Source organism: Pipistrellus hanaki (genome assembly GCF_964339955.1).
Source record: "Pipistrellus hanaki genome assembly, chromosome: 3".
Classification (NCBI taxonomy): Eukaryota; Metazoa; Chordata; class Mammalia; order Chiroptera; family Vespertilionidae; genus Pipistrellus; species Pipistrellus hanaki.
In genome coordinates this window covers 182,712,500-182,732,327 of record NC_140505.1, presented here as the reverse complement: position 1 = coordinate 182,732,327, position 19,828 = coordinate 182,712,500, and the positions used below count along the sequence as shown (strand labels likewise).

Sequence of the window (19,828 nt, the reverse complement as noted above, 5' to 3'; positions counted from 1 at the left end):
GCCTCCCCATCTTCTCATCCTCACACTTTCTAAGAAAGGGATATTGTCACTATTGAGTAGGTGAGGGAATCAAAGGGAAGGGCAGGGGCACAGAGGGCAAGGTAATGGGCCCAAAGGCAGATGGAAGCAGTGACAGAGGCCTGATTGGAACGCAGTTTTATCTTAGCTTTCCCCCTTCCTTAGTACTCCTAACCCGGGGAGAGGAAGGGGGACAGTGCTCAGGTGGGTTCACAAACTTTCTCCTGCTCAGATCAGACCTGGACCCCTTGAGAGAGAAGTCAGTGACCCCAAACCAAAAGGGTTGTGATGAGAATGTCAGATGATGCGGAAGAAGTAGAAGAGGTGGATGTGAGGGGAAATGGAGGAGGTAGAGAAGGTCGATGTGAGGGGGTGTGGAGGACGTAGAGGAGGTGGATGAGGGGGATGTTGAGGACGTAGAGGAGGTGGATAAGGGGCATGTGGATGAGGCAGAGGAAGTGGATGTGAGGGGATGTGGAGGATGCAGAGAAAATAGATGTAAGGGGATGTGGAGGAGCTAGAGGAAGTGGATTGGAGGAGATGTGTTGTATGTAGAGGAATTGAATGTGAGGGGAATGTGGATGAGGTGGATGTGGGTGATATGGAGATAGTAATGGAGGTGGAAGTGGGGGTGTGTGAGGAAGCAGAAAATTTGCGGCAGGGTAGGTAAATATGAGCCTTCTCTCTGCCAACGCCCAAAATGTTGTGCTCCCACAAACAGAAGGGTGACTAAGGGGGCTTTATGGCATATGGGGAGGATGAGAGAGGAGGGTTCTGGGACAAGCCCATGGGGTGGAGGGAGAAATTTGTCCAGGATCCCTCTGTGTGTCTGTGGCAGGTCTTCCTCCTGGAAACCTGAGGGAGGCAGGATGGGCTGAGCGGTAAAGGACCTGGGAGGTCAGACCTGGGGTTGCTCCAAGGCAGTGGTTTGCAACCTATCTAATGCTGGATCCTATAATACAGTTCCTCATGTTGTGGTGAACCCCAGCCATAAATTATTTTCATTGCTATTTCATAACTGTAATTTTCCTACTGTTATGAGTCATAATGTAAATATCTGTGTTTTCTGATGGTTTTAGGTGACCCCTGTGAAAGAGTCATTGGACCTCCATTGGGGTCCTGACCGCAGGTTGAAAACCCCTGCTCTAAGGCATCAGCAGGCAGGGCGGGGCTGGCCTTTGGTGGGCGGTGCACATTTGGCAATGTGATTGACCCTGAGCTTCTCAGAAATTGGAATTTATTTTCATTTTTTATTTCCTGTTGTCTTGGCCTCGGGGGTGCCTGGTTTTGTGCAGTCACAGCAGCAGAGTGGGTCCTCATAGCTACAGGCAGAGGGACATTCTCAGTAAGTTGGGAGGTTAGAGGTCCTCCCCACATTCTCATTCTCACACTTTCTAAGACAAGGATATTGTCACTATTGCATAGTTGAGGGGTCAAAAATTGGGGGTGGGGTTGGGGTGGGGGCTGAAATGGGCCCAAAGGCAGATGTAAGCAGTGACAGAGCCTGGTTTGAAACCCAGCTTTTTCTGAGGTCCTTCCCTACCCCAGTGCTCAGTGCCCATAAACAGTGAAGAGGAAGGGAAACTCTACTCATGTGGGTTCACATGCTCCATCCAGCTTAGCTCAGACCTGGACTCCTTGAAACAGCAGTCAGTATTCCCAAAACAAAGGGGTTGTGAGGGGGAAGTTAGGAGATGTGGAGGAGGTAGAGGAGGTGGCTGTGGGGGATGAGGAGGAGGCAGAGGAGTTGGACGTTGGGGGATATGGAGGGAGAAGAGGAGGTGGATGTGAGGGAATGTGTAGAGAGTAGAGGAGGTAGAAGTGGGGGAATGGAGGTAAGCCAAAATGTTGGGGTTCGGTAAGTGAGTAAGAGCCTTCTCTCTGCCAACGCCCACAATGTTGTGCTCCACACGGGAATGACCACTAGGGATGGCCTCCTCAGACAGGTCTCCGGGATTCTGAGGCACTGACCCTGCCACCAGGGACAGGTTTTAAGAGGCCTGCTCTAAAGGGTCAAGGGAGAACCGGGCTCAGTGACGATGGCCCTCTCCCAGGTGCCAGGGGAGCAGAGCCTGCAGGGGAGAGTGGACTCTGTGAGGGGGAGATGTGGAGGGCTTCTCAGAGGAGGTGAGCACAGAGTTGGGCTTTGAAGGAGGAGCATGTTGTTCCAGGTGGGAGAAGCAGGTGCTCCTGGCAGAAGGACCTACAAAAGCAAATGTCTGGAAACTGCCTGGGAAGGGCCTGCAATAGGAGCAGGGACCAAGGCAATGCAAGGAGGCAGTGAGCCTCTGCTGTGCTCAGGGCGATGCTCATCACTGGGACAGAAGGGTGATTAAGGGGGTTTTGGGGGAGAGTTGGGAGGATGAAAGAGGAGGGTTCTGTGGACAGCCCATGGGTGAAGGGAGAAAATTTCCCAGGATCCCCCTGTGTGTCTGTGAGAGGTCTTCCTCCTGGAAACCTGAGGGAGGCAGAATGGGCTGAGTGGAGAAGGACCTGGGAGGTCAGACCTGGGTTGTTCTAAGGCAGTGGTTCTCAACCTTCCTAATGCCGCGTCCCTTTAATACAGTTCCTCATGTTGTTGGTGGCCCCCAAACATAAAATTATTTTCATTGTTACTTCATAATTGCAATTTTCCTACTGTTATGAATTGTAATGTAAATATCTGTGTTTTCTGATGCTCTTAGGCGACCCCTGTAAAAGGGTCAATGAACCCCCAAAGGGGTCGTGACCCTCAAGTTGAGAACCCAGAAATTGGAATTTACTTTCATTTTTTATTTCCTGTTGTCTTAGCCCTGCGGGTGGTTGGTTTTCTGCAGACAGAGCAGCAGAGGTGTTCTGCACAGCTACACACAGAGAGACATTCTTGGTAAGTTTTGAAGGTAGGAGCGCCTTGCCCTCTTCTCATCCACACACTTTCTAAGACAAGGATATTGTCACTATTGTGTAGGTGAGGGAATCAAAGAAGAGGAGAGGGGCGCAGAGAGTGGGTGGTAATGGGCCTAAAGGCAGATGTAAGCAGTGACTGAGGCCTGATTGGAACCCAGATTTGTTTGAGGTACCTCCCTACCCAGTACCCCTAAACAAAAGGGTTATGAGGGGAATGTCAGAGGGTGTGGAGGAGGTAGAAGAGGTGGATGTGAGGGATGTGCAGGAGGTAGTAGAAGTGGATGTGAGGGGATGTGGAGGAGGTAGAGGAAGTGGATGTAGGGGATGTGGAGGAGATAGAGGAAGTGGATTTGAGGGGATGTGTTGGAGGTAGAGGAGGTCGATGTGAAGGGATGTGGAGGAGGTAGAGCAGGTGAATTGAGGGATGTGGAGGAGGTAGAGGTAGTGAATGTGAGTGGATGTGGAGGATGTAGAGGAGGTTGGTGTGAGGGGATGTGGGAGAATGTAGAGGAGGTAAATGTGGGGGAAGTAGACGAGAAGGAGGTGGTAGATATGTGGGATGCGGAGGAGGTGGATGTGAGGGGAATGTGGATGAGGTGGATGTGGGTGATATGGAGATAGTAATGGAGGTGGAAGTGGGGGTGTGTGAGGAAGCATAAAACTTGAGGCAAAGTAGGTGAATATCAATGCAGATGAGCTTCTATGCCCGAGAATTGTCTGTGCACCATTTTCATAAAGAACTGGAAACAAGCCAACGTCAAACGGTGAGCATGGGCAGCAGAGAGGACCAGGCAGTGCCTTAGGCCATGAGGGTCTTACAGAAGCAAGAAGGGTGCAGACTTGGGAAGCCATAGCCTCAGGAATTTATCAACGCAGAGACTGGGCACAGGGGGCAAGACAGCGTTTGGGAATGGGAAGCGTCATTTGCAATCAGCACAGACACATCAATAACCGTTTTTCTATGTAAAGGGGAGTAGAGCGTGTTCCTAACAAACAGGGGACTGGGATCAGGAAGACTTGGGTTGGAGTCCTAGCTCTAGCACTACTGTAGCATTTAGGCTAACCCAAGTTCAGGTGAAAACCTACATTGTGTGGTGGTTTTCTCCACTTTCCAGTGGGAGCCACAATGGGGGCCACGACGTGGAATGTGTGAGAATACTTGCTGAGGGAACAAGTAAGGAGCCTATGGTAGACACACCATCAATATCAGCTGTAGTGATTAGTAAGCCAGATGTCCCCAACCTCAAGTCATTTCCAAAGCATTCCTCCCCATCTCTCTTTGCCATCTTTCGTGTCTGGTTTTATTCTCCTCACCTATCTGTTTCCTTGTCTGATGCTCTTCTCCTTGTGCTCCCACAGGATAAAGGAACTGTCCCTTGGCTTGCCGTGGGCTGGAGTGAGGTGAGTACCTTCTCTAAACTAGCAGCTGGCAGAGTCAGGCGACAGGGAAACCCAGTGGATTGAGTCCTTCTTGGCATCTGAGGCCTTCCCTGAAAGAAACACCAGAAAAGGAGCGCCTTGCAGCTTCCTGTTGCACAGCTGGCTCACCTTGCACCCCACAATTTGTTTTCTCTTCCCCAAGGGTGAAGCAACACCTCCTTCCAGCTGAACACAGACTGGTGAGCCGAACAGGAAACTCTGAGATCCCACTGCTGACACCATGGCCTCAAAAGGTAGTCAGCTTCCTCCTCTCTAGCTGGTTCCTGCTCATGATCTAGAACTGAGGGCGGCATCTCCAATATGGGTTAAGCTACACAGGAATCAAGAAACTCAAAGGGGATTGAGTGTCCTCAAATCCCCAAGAGGGTCAAAGAGGGTCCCCTCAACCAGAAGTGTACATGGGGATCTTCTTCTATCTCTCTCTTCAAGCTGCTCATATCCTCCAATCTTCTGCAACTCATGCAATGACTCCAATGAGGCCAGGACAGCCCATGGGAGGTATGAATCTCTTGTCCCCTGTACCTGGAACCTGCTTGTTCCTGGTGGAAACTTCCCCTTCCAAAGCACTGCCACCTCCCACAGATCTGCTGGGTCCCTGACCTGTGCTTCCAATTATAAACACCTGTGTGCTAAGTGTGTCTGTCAGATAGGAACTTCTGATGATCTCAGATCCCCCTGCAGAGGCCTGCTTTGTTATTTCCCACACCCACCCACATGCTAGCCAACAAATACACAGATGCAGTGCTCTGGGTTCCCTCCATCTAAACCCAGGTTTACTTTCTCCCTCAGTGGGTGAAGCAAGAAAAGGAAAAACACCCCTCCACAACCCAAATCAACACTGCATTTTCTAGGCAACCACATCACCCCCCAGGAGGGGATAAAACTTGTTCCTGTTACAGCATAAGGAGGAAGTGGACAGTTCAGAAGCCTGTAGCTCCTGAGCAGGCTCCAGGGTCTCTGAGGGAGGACTGAAGTTGGTGGTTTCCTGAGGATAAACAAGATGACCTGTTTTAGAAGTGGGTGAGGGTGGAGTCAGAGTTGCCCATGGAGCTGTGGCCCCTGAGACCAGCCTGGAAGAGAAAAGGTGGTACTGATTGATCAGAGCATTAGAGCTGATGGCCCAAACCCCACCCACCTGAGGACACCTCCTCTACTCCCCATCCTGGAGCATCTGTGAGTAGCAGGAAGCATCCTCTTTGCCTGGTAGGTGTATTCCATCAATGGCATGTGATCTGAAACATTATTTTCAAATTTTGAAAATATCCCCAAGGGACACTATAAGGTGGAATGCACAAATCACATGAATTTTTGAAACCTAAGGAGGCTTCAAACAAATGTCAGGATATGGCAATGGTTGACCTTGGATTCTACCTGTGAGCATTCTGCTTCTTGGCTTGGGCCTTCTTTTCCTGTCTGAGTTTCACTTTCTTTGTCTATGAAATAGAATATGTCTTGTGTGTATATAACAGTAAACACATTTACTTCCTGTCTCTGCACACACAAAACATACACCAGTCCCCAGTCCCGTATGTGCATTTGCAGAGTCTCCAAATCCCTGAGAGTCACACATTTTTAAAAAGATTTATAAAAGTTATTGATTTAAAGAGAGAGAGAAAGGGGATTGAGAGAGAGAGAGAGAGAGAGAGAGAGAGAGAGAGAGAGAGAAATATAAGTGGAGGATAGAGAGAATTGGTGTCTCACAATCTTCTCATAAAGATACCATTCATATTACATTAGGTATCACACTTATGGCCTCATTTAACCTTAATTATAATATACAGTCACATGGGGCCTGGCCATTGTGACTCTGTGGTTGAGTGTTGACTCATGAACCAAGAGGTCACTGGTTGGATTCCCAGTTGGTACATATGCCTGGATTGGAGCCCAACCTCCAGGAGTACGCAGCCAGGAGCAACTGATTGATGTTTCTTTCTTATCGATGTTTCTATTTCTATACTTCTCCCTTCCTCTCTCTCTAAAAAGCAACAAAAATATATTTAAAAAATAAATGAGTAAGTACAGTCACATGGGGTGTCAGGCCAGCAATATATAAATTGGGGAGGTGGATAGTTCATTCCATAATACCAGGTAACTCACCAAACATTCCCCAGATTTAAAAAAGAAAAAATATTCCTCAGGTAACAGCTGCTTAGGAAGATGAACACTTAACCACCTTGTTTACTAGAGACTCAGTGAATAAAATTTGTGCACTTGAGGGGTGGGTCCCTCAGCCCAGCCTGCCTCCTCTCACAGACTGGGAGCCCTCAGGGGATGTCCTACTGATGGCTTAGGCCCGCTTCCTATGAGGAGAGGGCCTAAGCCACAGTCTTGACTCCCTCTGCAGGAGGCGACAAGGCTGATCAGGGGAAGGTGCCACCACCATCCCTCCACTGCTGCAGCCACTGCCAGCCACCACATCTGCCATGGTGTTTTCTTCAATGTGGACTCCAGTTCCTTCACCACAAAAAATTACTTTTTGGGGACATTTTCAAGATGTCTCTTTCATAGGATCTGACATTCTTTTCATTCTTTTTTTCATTCTTTCTTTTTTTCTTATTCTCACCTGAAGATATGTATCCATTAATTTTTAGAGAGCTTGGAAGGCAGGAAAAGACAGAGAGAAACCTCAATGTGAGAGGTACACTTCAATTCTTTGCCTCCTGCATGAGCCCTGAGCTGGGCACTGGCCAGGGAGGAGCCCACAAACTAGGTACATGCCCTTGATCAGAATCAAACCCAGATCCCATGGTCAGCAGGCCAAAGCTCTATCCAATGAGACAAACCAGCTAGGACAGAATATGACATTTTTTAGCCCCACAAGCAGCGGACCTTAGTTTTTGTCTTCTAGGCGTGTGGGGAAAAACCTAGATCACTTTTTTGGATTCTCATTATTCAATTTACCAAGAATAGTGCAAGTGGCAGCATACAGAGAGCTTAGCTAAGGAGCGGTCAGAAAAGGTATTTTCTTTGCACCTCACATGCAGAGAGCCAATGGGTTGTCCCCGCTGGGGTTGAGGTGTGCTCTGAGCCCCGAAGCAGCTGCCAGGAACATGCCCTAACCCTGCATTGTGTCCATTTGGGTGGAGGCATGCTGCCTGGCCAGACCCCCTCTCTCCCTCTGTGGCCTGGACCTGGTATGCTATAGGTGCTGCAATATTTGTGATGGAGTGATGGTCAATTTGCATATTACCATTTCATTAGATTAGATACTCAATTCCATTTCCATTCTACCCATTACCTTCTAACCTCATTGTTTTCGCTTTCCATCTAGAGCGCAGACACTTCATTGATGCCATTGAGTATTTAAAGGACCCATGGAACAAAGAGAAACTGCAAGGCCTGCTGAGTGCTAGATCCTGGAAAAGATTTGTGGCTGCAGCCAAGCTGTCCAGGTAACCTCCAGGGGATATGTGTATCGTCACCCCCACCTAGCCTGCATCCAGATTCCTCTGGCAGGCAGCCTCCTCCAGGCAGGATCCTGTGCTTGGGATTAAACAAGTTCCTCTCAACAGACCATGAGCAACATTTCCTTTCTATCATTAGTTGGCAGAGAAGGGCCCCAGGTTGAGAAGAGATGAGACCTGCAGAGGGAATCTTATGAGGCCTTGGCCATGTTACTTAACCACTCTCTGTCTTATTCATCTGTTCTATTCCATTGTGAGGAGAATGAGATCATGCAGGTAAACTGTTTAGCCTAATCACTTACATATGGTATGTTGGCAGTTCACATGAGCTTCAGAAAAGATGCTGGGAATAGACAGGGCCCAAGCATCTTCTTGTTGGATGTGAGGGCCTCGCAGGTCTTCCTGTGGGACAAGCCAGAAAATGCTGGCACAGTTTGTGTCCCTGGGGATTGTGGCTAGAGAGCCTGCTCTCCCTAAGAAAGGGATTGCATAAGCTCTGCATTGTCCTGCTGGCCTGGAAGGCGGAGAGCTGCAGTGAGGTTGCACTGTGTTGGGTTGAATCCTGACTGTATCTCTGCCCGGATATGAGGCTCTGGGCTTCTGTCATCTCCCTCGTCAATGGAATAGCAAGTCCATCTGATAGGACTCTGGTAAAGGCCCAGGGATGTACTGCAGGGTCAAGACTGAGAAACCAAGTGCAGTCATCCTGTCTGGAGGCCCAGAGAGGCCTGGAGCAGGGTCAGAGCCCAGGTCTGGATGGAGCAAGGGTGATCCAGGTGGGAGGACTGGTAGGAAGGCTTGGCAGCGGGGCTGGACTAGAGTGAGGCAGCTGAGGCACCTGGACACAGGACTGAGGAGGCCATGGGCCTAGTAGAGAGCTTTGCAGGGGCGGGGGGCACATTTCCTCTTTCCTTGATTTGATCCCCTTTCTACTGGGAGCAGAGGGCCCTGGTGATCATGTGCTCTAACCTTGTCTGTGAGCTGAAGGGCTCCTGACCTCCCTGTGAGACCCTCTTCTCTTCTCCACGGAGTAATGCTGACTAGAGGGAATGCAATGTGATTCAGTGACCGCTTCTGGTTAGAGAGGGGGCTGTCAAAGTGGTGTGATCTGAGGGATTCTGAGTAGATGCACATGTCCCCACCATAGAGGACAGGGCTTCCTGCACCAGGTCATCCAGTAGGCGTTCTCAGCTTTAGCAATTTATATACTTGCTGTCGTTAATCCCCTGTTCTTTGTGAATGCAGGGATGATGCAGATGCACTCTATGCAGACTTGAGCCAGCTGGAAACATTCATGGCCATGGAAGACAAAGAAAATAGGGAAAAGTTTATAAAGGAGTTTCCTCGGGTGAAAGAGGATCTTGAGGAACGCATAAGAAAGGTCTACTCACTTGCTGATGAGGTTGACAAGGTGCACAGGGACTGCACCATCACCCAGGTGGCGGCCGCTTCCACAGGCACTGTGTCTGGCGTTCTGACCATCGTTGGCGTGTGTCTGGCACCTTTCACATTAGGGGCTAGTCTGGCAATTACAGGAGCTGGGTTGGGGCTGGGGGCAGCAGCTGCTCTGACTGGTGTGACTGCCAACATCGTGGAATTCTCAAAGAATAGGTCAGCAAAAGACAAAGCCAAGCACCTCGTGTCAACTGACAGCGACACAGAGAAGGTCAAAGAGGTTCTAAGTTGCAACACACCCAAAATTGCTTCCTTAGCAGAGAAGTGCTTCCTACAACTGGAAGGCATTCTGAAGAAAGCTGATGTCCTCAATGCAGAGGAATCCAATTCTATCAATCTAGATAAGGTCTCGGGCTTTAAGCGCATGGGGGCAGTCTTTGCTCAATCCGGCCTCCAGGCGATGAAAGCTCTTGGCAAAGGAGCCAGGGTCTTTGGTGCAGCCACAGCAGGTGTATTCCTTACCGTGGATGTAGTGGACCTGGTGAAAAATTCAGTACACTTACATAAGGGCGCAAAGGCTCAGTCGGCAGGAGAGTTGAGGCAGCAGGCCCAGGAGCTGGAGGAGAAACTGGAACAACTCAACCTCATTCACGAAAGTCTGCAGGAGGACCTGACTACATGATCCCCTGATGGTGCAGGGAGCAGGGTGTGTGGGAGACAAAGGTGTGGACTTGACATTGTTAGAGGGGAAAAGCCATTGAGATAAAATGGATGGAACTGCATGGGAAGGTGTTGAGCACAGAGAAGGAGGGGTTCATGCAGATGGCAGGTGGGTCAAAGAGAAGGAAGGAACCTGGACCTGAAATCAGGGAAGTCAGGGATGAGGGGGGGGGGAGCGGAGAGGGTGGGGAGGGAGATGGGAGGAACTGTATTTTGACTAAAAAAGTCATGGGTGTCATGAATAAAGAAAGAGAAGTGGAGGAATAAGCACCAAGAAGGCCGGAACTACTGAAGAGTTGACAACAGAAGGAGAAGGAGTTTGAGTTGTTGGGATATGGGAGTTACAGTGGCTCCTGGACTGGCCCTCCCCAGGGTTCACCACCTAGCAGGAACCAGGTCCCTCCCCCGTCCTGGACTCTCACCCTGCTATCCAGTCCCAGCTCACCTTTGTCTTCCAGCAGCACATCTTTTAGACATAAAAAATGTTTTTATATTTTAATCTTTCAATTATAATTCACATAGAATATTGTATTAGTTTAGGTGATAATAAATTGATTATAAAGTGATCACTGCTAAGTCTGGCAGACATATGGCATCATTCGTAGTTATTACAATGTTATGCACTATAGGCAGTGACTTCTTGATGATGATGATGATGATGATGATGGTGATGGTGGTGATGACAGCAGAGTAGGTGGAACATTTGACAAGTTGCTGGTGCTCGTGGGGGCCAGGATGCTCTGAGACTCTGCCCCTGAGGGTCTTATGACTCTGTGCCTTGCGGGATGTGGGGGTGTCCAGAGGCAGCCAGGCTAGAGGAAGGGAGAGGAACCAGGAGGAAGGCCGGTTCTTGGAAAAACAAGACAAAAATAACTGTAACCACCTCCAGAAGCCAACTGTGACAATGGCTCTGAGTCTTGGCCCCTCTCCTGAGTTGCCTGGGGCAAGGCCCGCCTCTCCCATCACCTTGACCAGGCCTTTGCTGGGGGAGTATGTGAAGGCCTGGTGTGTGGTCCACATGCAATACCATCATCACTCTGCCACCACCTGAAAGGTGGGGAAGGTGGCGGTGGTGCCCCATGGACATTTGTCTGGAATGAGCAGGACTCATGGAAGGGCCACGTTGGCCTCTGGGGTCCATGCCCAGCCTTGCTGGGAATGGGGGGTAGGGGTGTAAGAGGGGGGCAGAGAGGAAAAGCCCATCAGCTGCTCCAACTACAGGTGGAGCCATTTCCCTCCTGTTTCTTGATCTGTGAAATCCAGGTGGTGGTGCCTAGTCCCCCTGTGAGGATGAAGTAGGAAAGCACTGGGAGGTGCCCGCACGAAGCCTGGCACACATTCACCATGGATCCCTTCCATTTTCAGACTTTTCTGTGTGACTGCGACACTGGGTGATCTATAGAGAGATCTGCAGTCATAGGAAAGGGGCCGAAGAGGGAAGAGCGCCTCTCTCTGACAATGCCCACAAACTGGTGCTCCCACAATGGCATGACCACCTGGGATGGTCTTCTGGGAGAGCTGGCTGAAATTTCAAGGCACTGATCCTGCCACCAGGGACAGGTTTAGAGAGGCCTGCTCTAAAGGGTCAGGAGAGACATGGACACAGTGGCCCTGGGCCTCCCCTAGGTGCCAGGGTAGCAGAGCCTGCAAAAGACAGTGGTCTCCAGGAGGGGGAAATGTGGAGAGCTTCTCAGAGGAGGTGATCCTAGAATTGGGCTTTGAAGTAGGAGCATGTTGTTCCAGGTGGGAAAAGCAGGTGCTCCTGGCAGAAGGACATACCAAAGCAAATGTCTGGAAACTGCCTGGGCGGCACCTGCAATGGGAGCAGGGACCAAGGCAATGCAAGGAGGCAGTGATCCTCTGCTGTGCTCAGGTTGGTGCTCATTGCTGGGATAGAAGAGTGACTTAGTGGGGCTTTCAGGTCATTTGAGGGAGGATGAGAGAGGAGGATTCTGGGGACAAGCCCATGGATGGAGGGAGAAATTTGCCCAAGATCCCTCTGTGTATCTGTGGCAGGTCTTCCTTCTGGAAACCTGAGGGAGGCAGGATGAGCTGAGCGGTGAAGGACCTGGGAGGTCGGTCAGACCTGGGGTTGCTCTAAGGCAGTGGTTCTCAACCTTCCTAACGCCGTGACCCTTTAATATAGTTCCTCATGTTGTGGTGTCCCCCAACCTTAAAATTATTTTCATTGCTACTTCATAATTGCGATTTTCCTATTGTTATGAATCATAATGTAAATATCTGTGTTTTCTGATGGTCTTAGGTAACCCCCGTGAAAGGGTCATTGAACCCTGAAAGGGGTCATGATCCTCAAGTTGAGATCCCCTAGTCTCAGGCATCAGCAGGAAGTGTGGGGCTGGCCTGTGGTGGGGAGGTGCACATTTGGCAATGTAGTTGACCCTGAGTTTCTCAGAAATTAGAATTTACTTTCATTTTTGATTTCCTGTTGTCTTGGTTTCGTGGGTGCCTAGTTTTGTGCAGACACAGCAGCAGAGGGGTTCCACACAACTACAGGCAGAGGGAGATTCTCAATAAGATGGGAGGGTAGGAGTGCCTCCCCATCTTCTCATCCTCACACTTTCTAAGACAGGGTATTTTCACTATTGAGTAGGTGAGGGAATCAAAGGAAGGGCCGGGGCAGAGAAGGGGTGATAATGGGCCCAAAGGCAGATGTAAGCAGTGACAGAGGCCTGATTGGAACCCAGTTTTATCTTAGGTTCCCCCTTCCTTAGTACTCCTAAACCGTGGAGAAGAAGGGGGACAGTGCTCAGGTGGGTTCACATCCTTTCTCCTGCTCAGCTCAGACCTGGACTCCTTGAGAGAGAAGTCAGTGACCCCAAACCAAAGGGGTTATGATGGGAATGTCAGAGGATGTGGAGGAGGTAGAAGAGGTGGATGTGAGAGGTTATGGAGCAGGTAGAGGAGGTAGATGAGGGGGATATGGAGGAGGTAGAGGAGGTGGCTGAGGGGGATGTGGAGGAGGTAGAATAGGTGGAATAGTGGGATGTGGAAGAGGCAGTTAGTGGATGTGAGGGGATGTGGAGGAGGTAGAGGAAGTGGATGTAAGGGGATGTGGAGGAGGTAGAGGAAGTGGATGTGAGGGTAATATGTTGGAGATAGAGGAGTTGGATGTGACAGGATTTGGAGGAGGTAGAGGTAGTGAATGTGAGGGGATGTGGAGGAGGTAGTGGTAGTGAATGTGAGGGGTTGTGGAGGAGGTAGAGGAGGTGAATGAGGGGGATGTGGAGGAGCTAGAGTAAGTGGATGTGAGGGAATGTGGAGAAGGTGGATGTGTGGGATGTGGAGGAGGTAGATGTCGGGGGAATGTGGATCAGTTGGATGTGGGCGATGTGGAGAATGTAATGGAAGTGGAAGTGGGGGGGTGTGGGAAAGCAGGAATTTTGGGGCACGGTAGGTCAATATGAGCCTTCTCTGTGCCTATGCCCACAATGTGTGCTCCCACAAACAGAAGGGTGACTATTGGGGGCTTTGGGGCGTGTGGGGGAGGATTAGAGAGGAGGGTTCTGGGGACATGCCCGTGGGTAGAGGGAGAAATTGGCCCAGTATACCTCTCTGTGTCTGTGGCAGGTCTTCCTTCTGGAAATCTGAGGGAGGCAGGATGAGCTGAGAGGTGAAGGACCTGGGAGGTGAGACCTGGGTTGCTCTAAGGCAGTGGTTCTCAACCTTCCTAATGCCGTGACCCTTTAATACAGTTCCTCAGGTTGCGGTGACCCCCAACCATAACATTATTTTCATTGCTACTTCATAACTGCAATTTTCCTACTGTTATGAAATCCTAATGTAAATATCTGTGTTTTCTGATGGTCTTAGGCGACCCCTGTGAAAGAATCATTGGGCTCCCAAAGCAATCCTGTCCCGCATGTTGAGACCTGCTGCTCTAAGGCATCAGCAGGCAGGGTGGGGCTGGCCTGTGGTGGTTGGTGCATATTTTGCAATGTGCTTGACCCTGATCTTCTCAGAAAATGGAATTTACTTTCATTTTTTATTTCCTGTTGTCTTGGCTCCAGGGGTGGCTGGTTTTGTGCACACACAGCAGCAGAGGGGTTCCACACAGCTACAGGCAGAAGGAGATTTTCGGTAAGATGGGAGGGTAGGAGTGCCTCCCATCTTCTCATCCTCACACTTTCTAAGACAGGGATATTGTCACTATGTAGGTGAGGGAATCCAAGCGAGGGGCAGGGGCGGAGAGGGGGTGGTAATGGGCCCAAATGCACATGTAAGCAGTGACGGAGCCCAGATTAGAACCCAGTTTTGTCTGAGGTTCCCCCTACCTCATGGAGAGGAAGGGGGACACTGCTAAGGTGGGTTCACATACTTCCTCCATCTCAGCTCAGACCTGGACTCCTGTGACAGAAGTCATTGACCCCAAAACAAGGGGGTTGTGAGGGGGATGTCAGATGATGTGGAGGAGGTAGAAGAGGTCGATGTGAGGGGATGTGGAGGAGGCTGAGGAAGTGGATGTGAGGGGATGTGGAGGAGGTAGAGGAGGTGTAGTTGAGGGGATATGCAGGAGGCAAAGGAAGTGGATGTGAAGGGATGTTGAGTAGTTAGAGGAAGTGAATTTAAGGGGATGTGTTGGAGGTAGAGGAGATCTATGTGAGGGGATGTGGAGGAGGTAGAGCAGGTGGATGTGAGAGGATGTGGAGGAAGTAGAGAAAGTGGATGTGAGGGGATGTGTTGGAGGTAGAGGAAATGGATGTGAGGGGATGTGGAGGAGGTAGAGGTAGTGAATGTGAGCGGCTGTGGAGGAGGTGGATGTGGGGGGAATGTGGAAGATGTGTTTGTGAGGGAATGTGGAGATAGTAATGAAGGTGTAAGTGGGGGTGTGTGGGAAAGCAGAAATGTTGGGACACAGTGTTGAATATGAACCTTCTCTCTGCCAATACGCACAATGTGTACTCCCACAAACAGAAGGCGGGCTTTGGGGCATGAGGGGAGGATGAGAGAGGAGGGTTCTGGGGACAACCCCATGGGTAGAGAGAGAAATTTGCCCAGGATCCCTCAGTGTGTATGTGGCAGGTCTTCCTCCTGGAAACCTGAAGGACCAGGATGGGTTGAGCGGTGAAGGACCTGGGAGGTCAGACCTGGGTTGCTCTAAGGCAGTGGTTCTCAACCTTCCTAATGCCAGGACCCTTTAATACAGTTCCTCAGGGTGTGGTGACCCCCAACCTTAAAATTATTTTCATTGCTACTTCATAACTGCAATTTTCCTACTGTTATGAATTGTAATGTAAATATCTGTGTTTTCTGATGGTCTTAGGCGACCCCTGTGAAAGTCATTGGACCCCCAAAGGGGTCCTGACCCTCAAGTTGAGAACCCCTGCTCTAATGCATCAGCAGGCAGGGGGGCTGGCCTCTGGTGGTGGTGGGTGGGGGTGCACATTTGGCAATGTGGTTGACCCTGAGCTTCTCAGAAATTGGAATTTACTTTCATTTTTGATTTTCTGTTGTCTTGGCTCCAGGGGTGGCTGGTCTTGTGTGGACACAGCAGCAGAGAGGTTCCGCACAACTACGGGCAGAGGGAGATTCTGGATAAGATGTTGGGTAGGAGTGCCTATCATCTATTCATCCTCACACTTTCTAAGATAAGGATATTGTCACTATTATGTAGGTGAGAGAATCAAAGCTAGGGGCGGGGGCAGAGAGGGGGTGTAATGGGCCCAAAGCACATGTAAGCAGTGACAGAGCCCAGATTAGAACTCAGTCTTTTCTGAGGTTCCCCCTACCTCAATACCCCTAAACCATGGAGAGGAAGGGAGACACTGCTCAGGTGGGTTCACATCCTTCCTCCATCTCAACTCAGTCCTGGACTCCCTGAGACAGAAGTCATTGACCCCAAAACAAAGAGGTTGTGAGAAGGATGACAGAGGATGTGGAGGAGGCAGAAGAGTTGGATATGAGGGGATGTGGAGGAGGTAGAGGAGGTCGATGTGAGGGGATGTGGAGGAGGCAGAAGAAGTGGATGTGAGGGGATGTGGAGGAGGCAGAAGAAGTGGATGTGAGGGGATGTGGAGGAGGCAGAAGAAGTGGATGTGAGGGGATGTGGAGGAGGCAGAAGAAGTGGATGTGAGGGGATGTGGAGGAGGTGGAGGAGGTCAATGTGAGGGGACTTAGAAGAGGTAGAGAAGGTGGATTTGAGGGGATGTGTTGTATGTAGAGGAAGTGGATGTGAGGGGATGTGGAGGATGCAGAGGAAGTGGATGTAAGGGGATGTGGAAGAGCTAGAGGAAGTGGATTGGAGGAGATGTGTTGTATGTAGAGGAAGTGGATGTGAGGAGATGTGGAGGAGGTAGAGGAGGTGGATGAGGGAGAGGTGGAGGATGCAGAGGAAGTGAATGTGAGGGGATGTGGAGGAGGTAGATGTGGGGGGAATGTGGATGAGGTGGATGTGGGCAATGTGGAGAAAGTAATGGAGGTGAAAGTGGGGGGGTGAAAGCAGAAATTTGGGGGCACGGTAGGTGAATATGAGCCTTCTATCTGCCAATACCCACAATGTTGTGCTCCCACAAATGGAAGGGTGCCTAAGGGGGAGTTTGGGGCATATAGGGAGGATGAGAGAGGATGGTTCTGGGGACAAGCCCATGGGGTAGATGGAGAAATTTGCCCAGGATCTCTCTGTGTGTCTGCCTCCTTCAGGAAACCTGAGGGAGGCAGGATGGGCTGAGCATAGAAGGACCTGGGAGGTCAGACCTGGGGTTGTTCTAAGGCAGTGGTTCTCAACCTTCCTAATGCTGCATCCTTTAATACAGTTCCTCATGTTGTGGTGACCCCCAACCATAACATTATTTTCAATGCTACTTCATAACTGCAATTTTCCTACTGTTATGAATCGTAATGTAAATATCTGTGTTTTCTGATGGTCTTAGGCGACCCCTGTGAAAGTCATTGGACCCCCAAAGGGGTCCTGACCCTCAAGTTGAGAACCCCTGCTCTAAGGCATCAGCAGGCAGGCCGGAGCTGGCCTGTGGTGGGCGCCGGTGGGGATAGGGGGGTGCACATTTGACAATGTGGTTGACCCTAAACTTCTCAGAAATTGGAATTTACTTTCATTTTTGATTTCCTGTTGTCTTGGCCCCCGGGTTGGTTGGTTTTGTGCAGACACAGCAGCAGAGGGGTTCCGCACAGCTACATGCAGAGGGAGATACTCTGTAAGATGGGAGGATAGGTGTGCCTCCCATCTTCTCATCCTCACACTTTCTAAAACAAGGATATTGTCACTATTGGGTAGGTGAGGGAATCAAAGTGAGGGGCGGGGGCAGAGAGGGGGTGGTAATGGGCCCAAAGGTACATGTAAGCAGTGACGAGCCCGATTAGAACCCAGTTTTGTCTGAGGTTCCCCCTACCTCAGTACCCCTAAACTGTGGAGAGGAAGGGGGCACTGCTCAGGTGTGTTCACATCCTTCCTCCATCTCAGCTCAGACCTGGACTCCTTGAGACAGAAGTCATTGACCCCAAAACAAAAGAGTTATGAGGGGGATGTCAGAGGGTGTGGAGGAGGTAGAAGAGGTGGATGTGAGGGATGTGAAGGAGGTAGTAGAAGTGGATGTGAGGGGATGTGGAGGAGGTAGAGGAGGTGAATGTGGGAGAAGTAGAGGAGACAGAGGTGGTGGATGTGGGGTATGTGGAGGAGGTGGATGTGGGGGGAATGTGGATGAGGTGGATGTGGGTGATATGGAGATAGTAATGGAGGTGGAAGTGGGGGGGTGTGAGGAAGCAGAAAAGTTGGGGCAGGGTAGGTGAATATGAGTCTTCTCTCTGCCAACGCCCAAAATGTCGTGCTCCCACAAACAGAAGGGTGACAAAGGGGGGCTTTATGGCATATGGGGAGGATGAGAGAGGAGGGTTCTAGGGACAAGCCCATAGGGTGGAGGGAGAAATTTGTCCAGGATCCCTCTGTGTGTCTGTGGCAGGTCTTCCTCCTGGAAACCTGAGGGAGGCAGGATGGGCTGAGCAGTATAGGACCTGGGAGGTCAGACCTGGGGTTGCTCCAAGGCAGTGGTTTGCAACCTTCCTAATGCTGCATGAATCCTTTAATACAGTTCCTCATGTTGTGGTGAAACCCAGCCATAAATTATTTTCATTGCTATTTCATAACTGTAATTTTCCTACTGTTATGAGTCATAATGTAAATATCTGTGTTTTCTGATGGTTTTAGGTGACCCCTGTGAAAGAGTCAATGGTCCCCCATTGGGGTCCTGACCGCAGGTTGAAAACCCCTGCTCTAAGGCATCAGCAGGCAGGGCGGGGCTGGCCTGTGGTGGGCGGTGCACATTTGGCAATGTGATTGACCCTGAGCTTCTCAGAAATTGGAATTTATTTTCATTTTTTATTTCCTGTTGTCTTGGCCTCGGGGGTGCCTGGTTTTGTGCAGTCACAGCAGCAGAGTGGGTCCTCATAGCTACAGGCAGAGGGACATTCTCAGTAAGTTGGGAGGTTAGAGGTCCTCCCCACATTCTCATTCTCACACTTTCTAAGACAAGGATATTGTCACTATTGCATAGTTGAGGGGTCAAAAATTGGGGGTGGGGTTGGGGTGGGGGCTGAAATGGGCCCAAAGGCAGATGTAAGCAGTGACAGAGCCTGGTTTGAAACCCAGCTTTATCTGAGGTTCCTCCCTACCCCAGTGCTCAGTGCCCATAAACAGTGGAGAGGAAGGGAGACTCTACTCAAGTGGGTTCACATGCTCCATCCAGCTCAGCTCAGACCTAGACTCCTTGAAACAGGAGTCAGTAATCCCAAAACAAAGGGGTTGTGAGGGGGATGTGAGGGGATGTGGAGGAGGTAAAGGAGGTGGCTGTGGGGGATGAGGAGGAGGCAGAGGAGTTGGACGTTGGGGGATATGGAGGGAGAAGAGGAGGTGGATGTGAGGGGATGTGTAGAAAGTAGAGGAGGTAGAAGTGGAGGGATGGAGGTAAGCCAAAATGTTGGGGTTCGGTAAGTGAGTAAGAGCCTTCTCTTTTCCAACGCCCACAATGTTGTGCTCCCACACGGGAATGACCACTAGGGATGGCCTCCTCAGACAGGTCTCTGGGATTCTGAGGCACTGACCCCACCACCAGGGACAGGTTCAGAGAAACCTGCTCTAAAGGGTCAGGGGAGAACCCGACTCAGTGACCATGGGCCTCCCCCAGGTGCCAGGGGAGCAGAGCCTGCAGGGGAGAGTGGACTCTGTGAGGGGGAGATGTGGAGGGCTTCTCAGAGGAGGTGATCCCAGAGTTGGGCTTTGAAGGAGGAGCATGTTGTTCCAGGTGGGAGAAGCAGGTGCTCCTGGCAGAAGGACCTACGAAAGCAAATGTCTGGAAACTGCCTGGGCGGCACCTGCAATAGGAGCAGGGGCCAAGGCAATGCAAGGAGGCAGTGAGCCTCTGCTGTGCTCAGGGCCATGATCATCGCTGGGACAGAAGGATGATAAAGGGGGTTTTGGGGGAGAGTTGGGAGGATGAAAGAGGAGGGTTCTGTGGACAACCCATGGGTGAAGGGAGAAATTTTCCCAGGATCCCCCTGTGTGTCTGTGAGAGGTCTTCCTCCTGGAAACCTGAGGGAGGCAGGATGGGCTGAGTGGAGAAGGACCTGGAATGTCAGACCTGGGGTTGCTCTAAGGCAATGGTTCTCAACCTTCCTAATGCCGTGACCCCTTAATACAGTTCCTTAGGTTGTGGTGACCCCAACCATAAAATTATTTTCATTGCTACTTCATAACTGCAATTTTCCTATTGTTCTGAATCGTAATGCAAATATCTGTGTTTTCTGATGGTCTTAGGCAACCCCTGTGAAAAGGTAATTGAACCCGAAAGGGGTCATGACCCTCAAGTTGAGAACCCCTAGTCTAAGGCATCAGCAGGCAGGGCGGGGCTGGCCTGTGGTGGTGGTGCACATTTGGCAATATGGTTGACCCTGAGTTCCTCAGAAATTGGAATTTACTTTCATTTTTGATTTCTCGGAGC

The 19,828-nt window shown here is 50.5% G+C and overlaps 1 protein-coding gene across 4 annotated transcripts in view; it reads left to right on the top strand.

Moving 5' to 3' along the window:
* The window catches only part of LOC311618983 (apolipoprotein L3-like), a 49,287-nt gene extending 38,857 nt beyond the window's left edge, over nt 1-10,430 (top strand). Inside the window, exons 2-6 of one of the 4 annotated variants that reach the window (XM_084876831.1) lie at nt 2,847-2,884; nt 4,264-4,305; nt 4,487-4,577; nt 7,616-7,736; nt 8,994-10,430. In XM_084876831.1, the coding sequence (XP_084732957.1) occupies nt 4,565-4,577; nt 7,616-7,736; nt 8,994-9,825 (966 nt within the window). In that variant the 5' untranslated portion in view covers nt 2,847-2,884; nt 4,264-4,305; nt 4,487-4,564 and the 3' untranslated portion in view covers nt 9,826-10,430. Of the gene's footprint in view, nt 1-2,846; nt 2,885-3,643; nt 3,669-4,263; nt 4,306-4,486; nt 4,578-4,723; nt 4,843-7,615; nt 7,737-8,993 lie in introns of those variants that run through there. The other 3 variants (XM_084876833.1, XM_084876832.1, XM_084876830.1) reach the window with 3 other exon arrangements.
* Nucleotides 10,431-19,828: the final 9,398 nt, after the last annotated feature.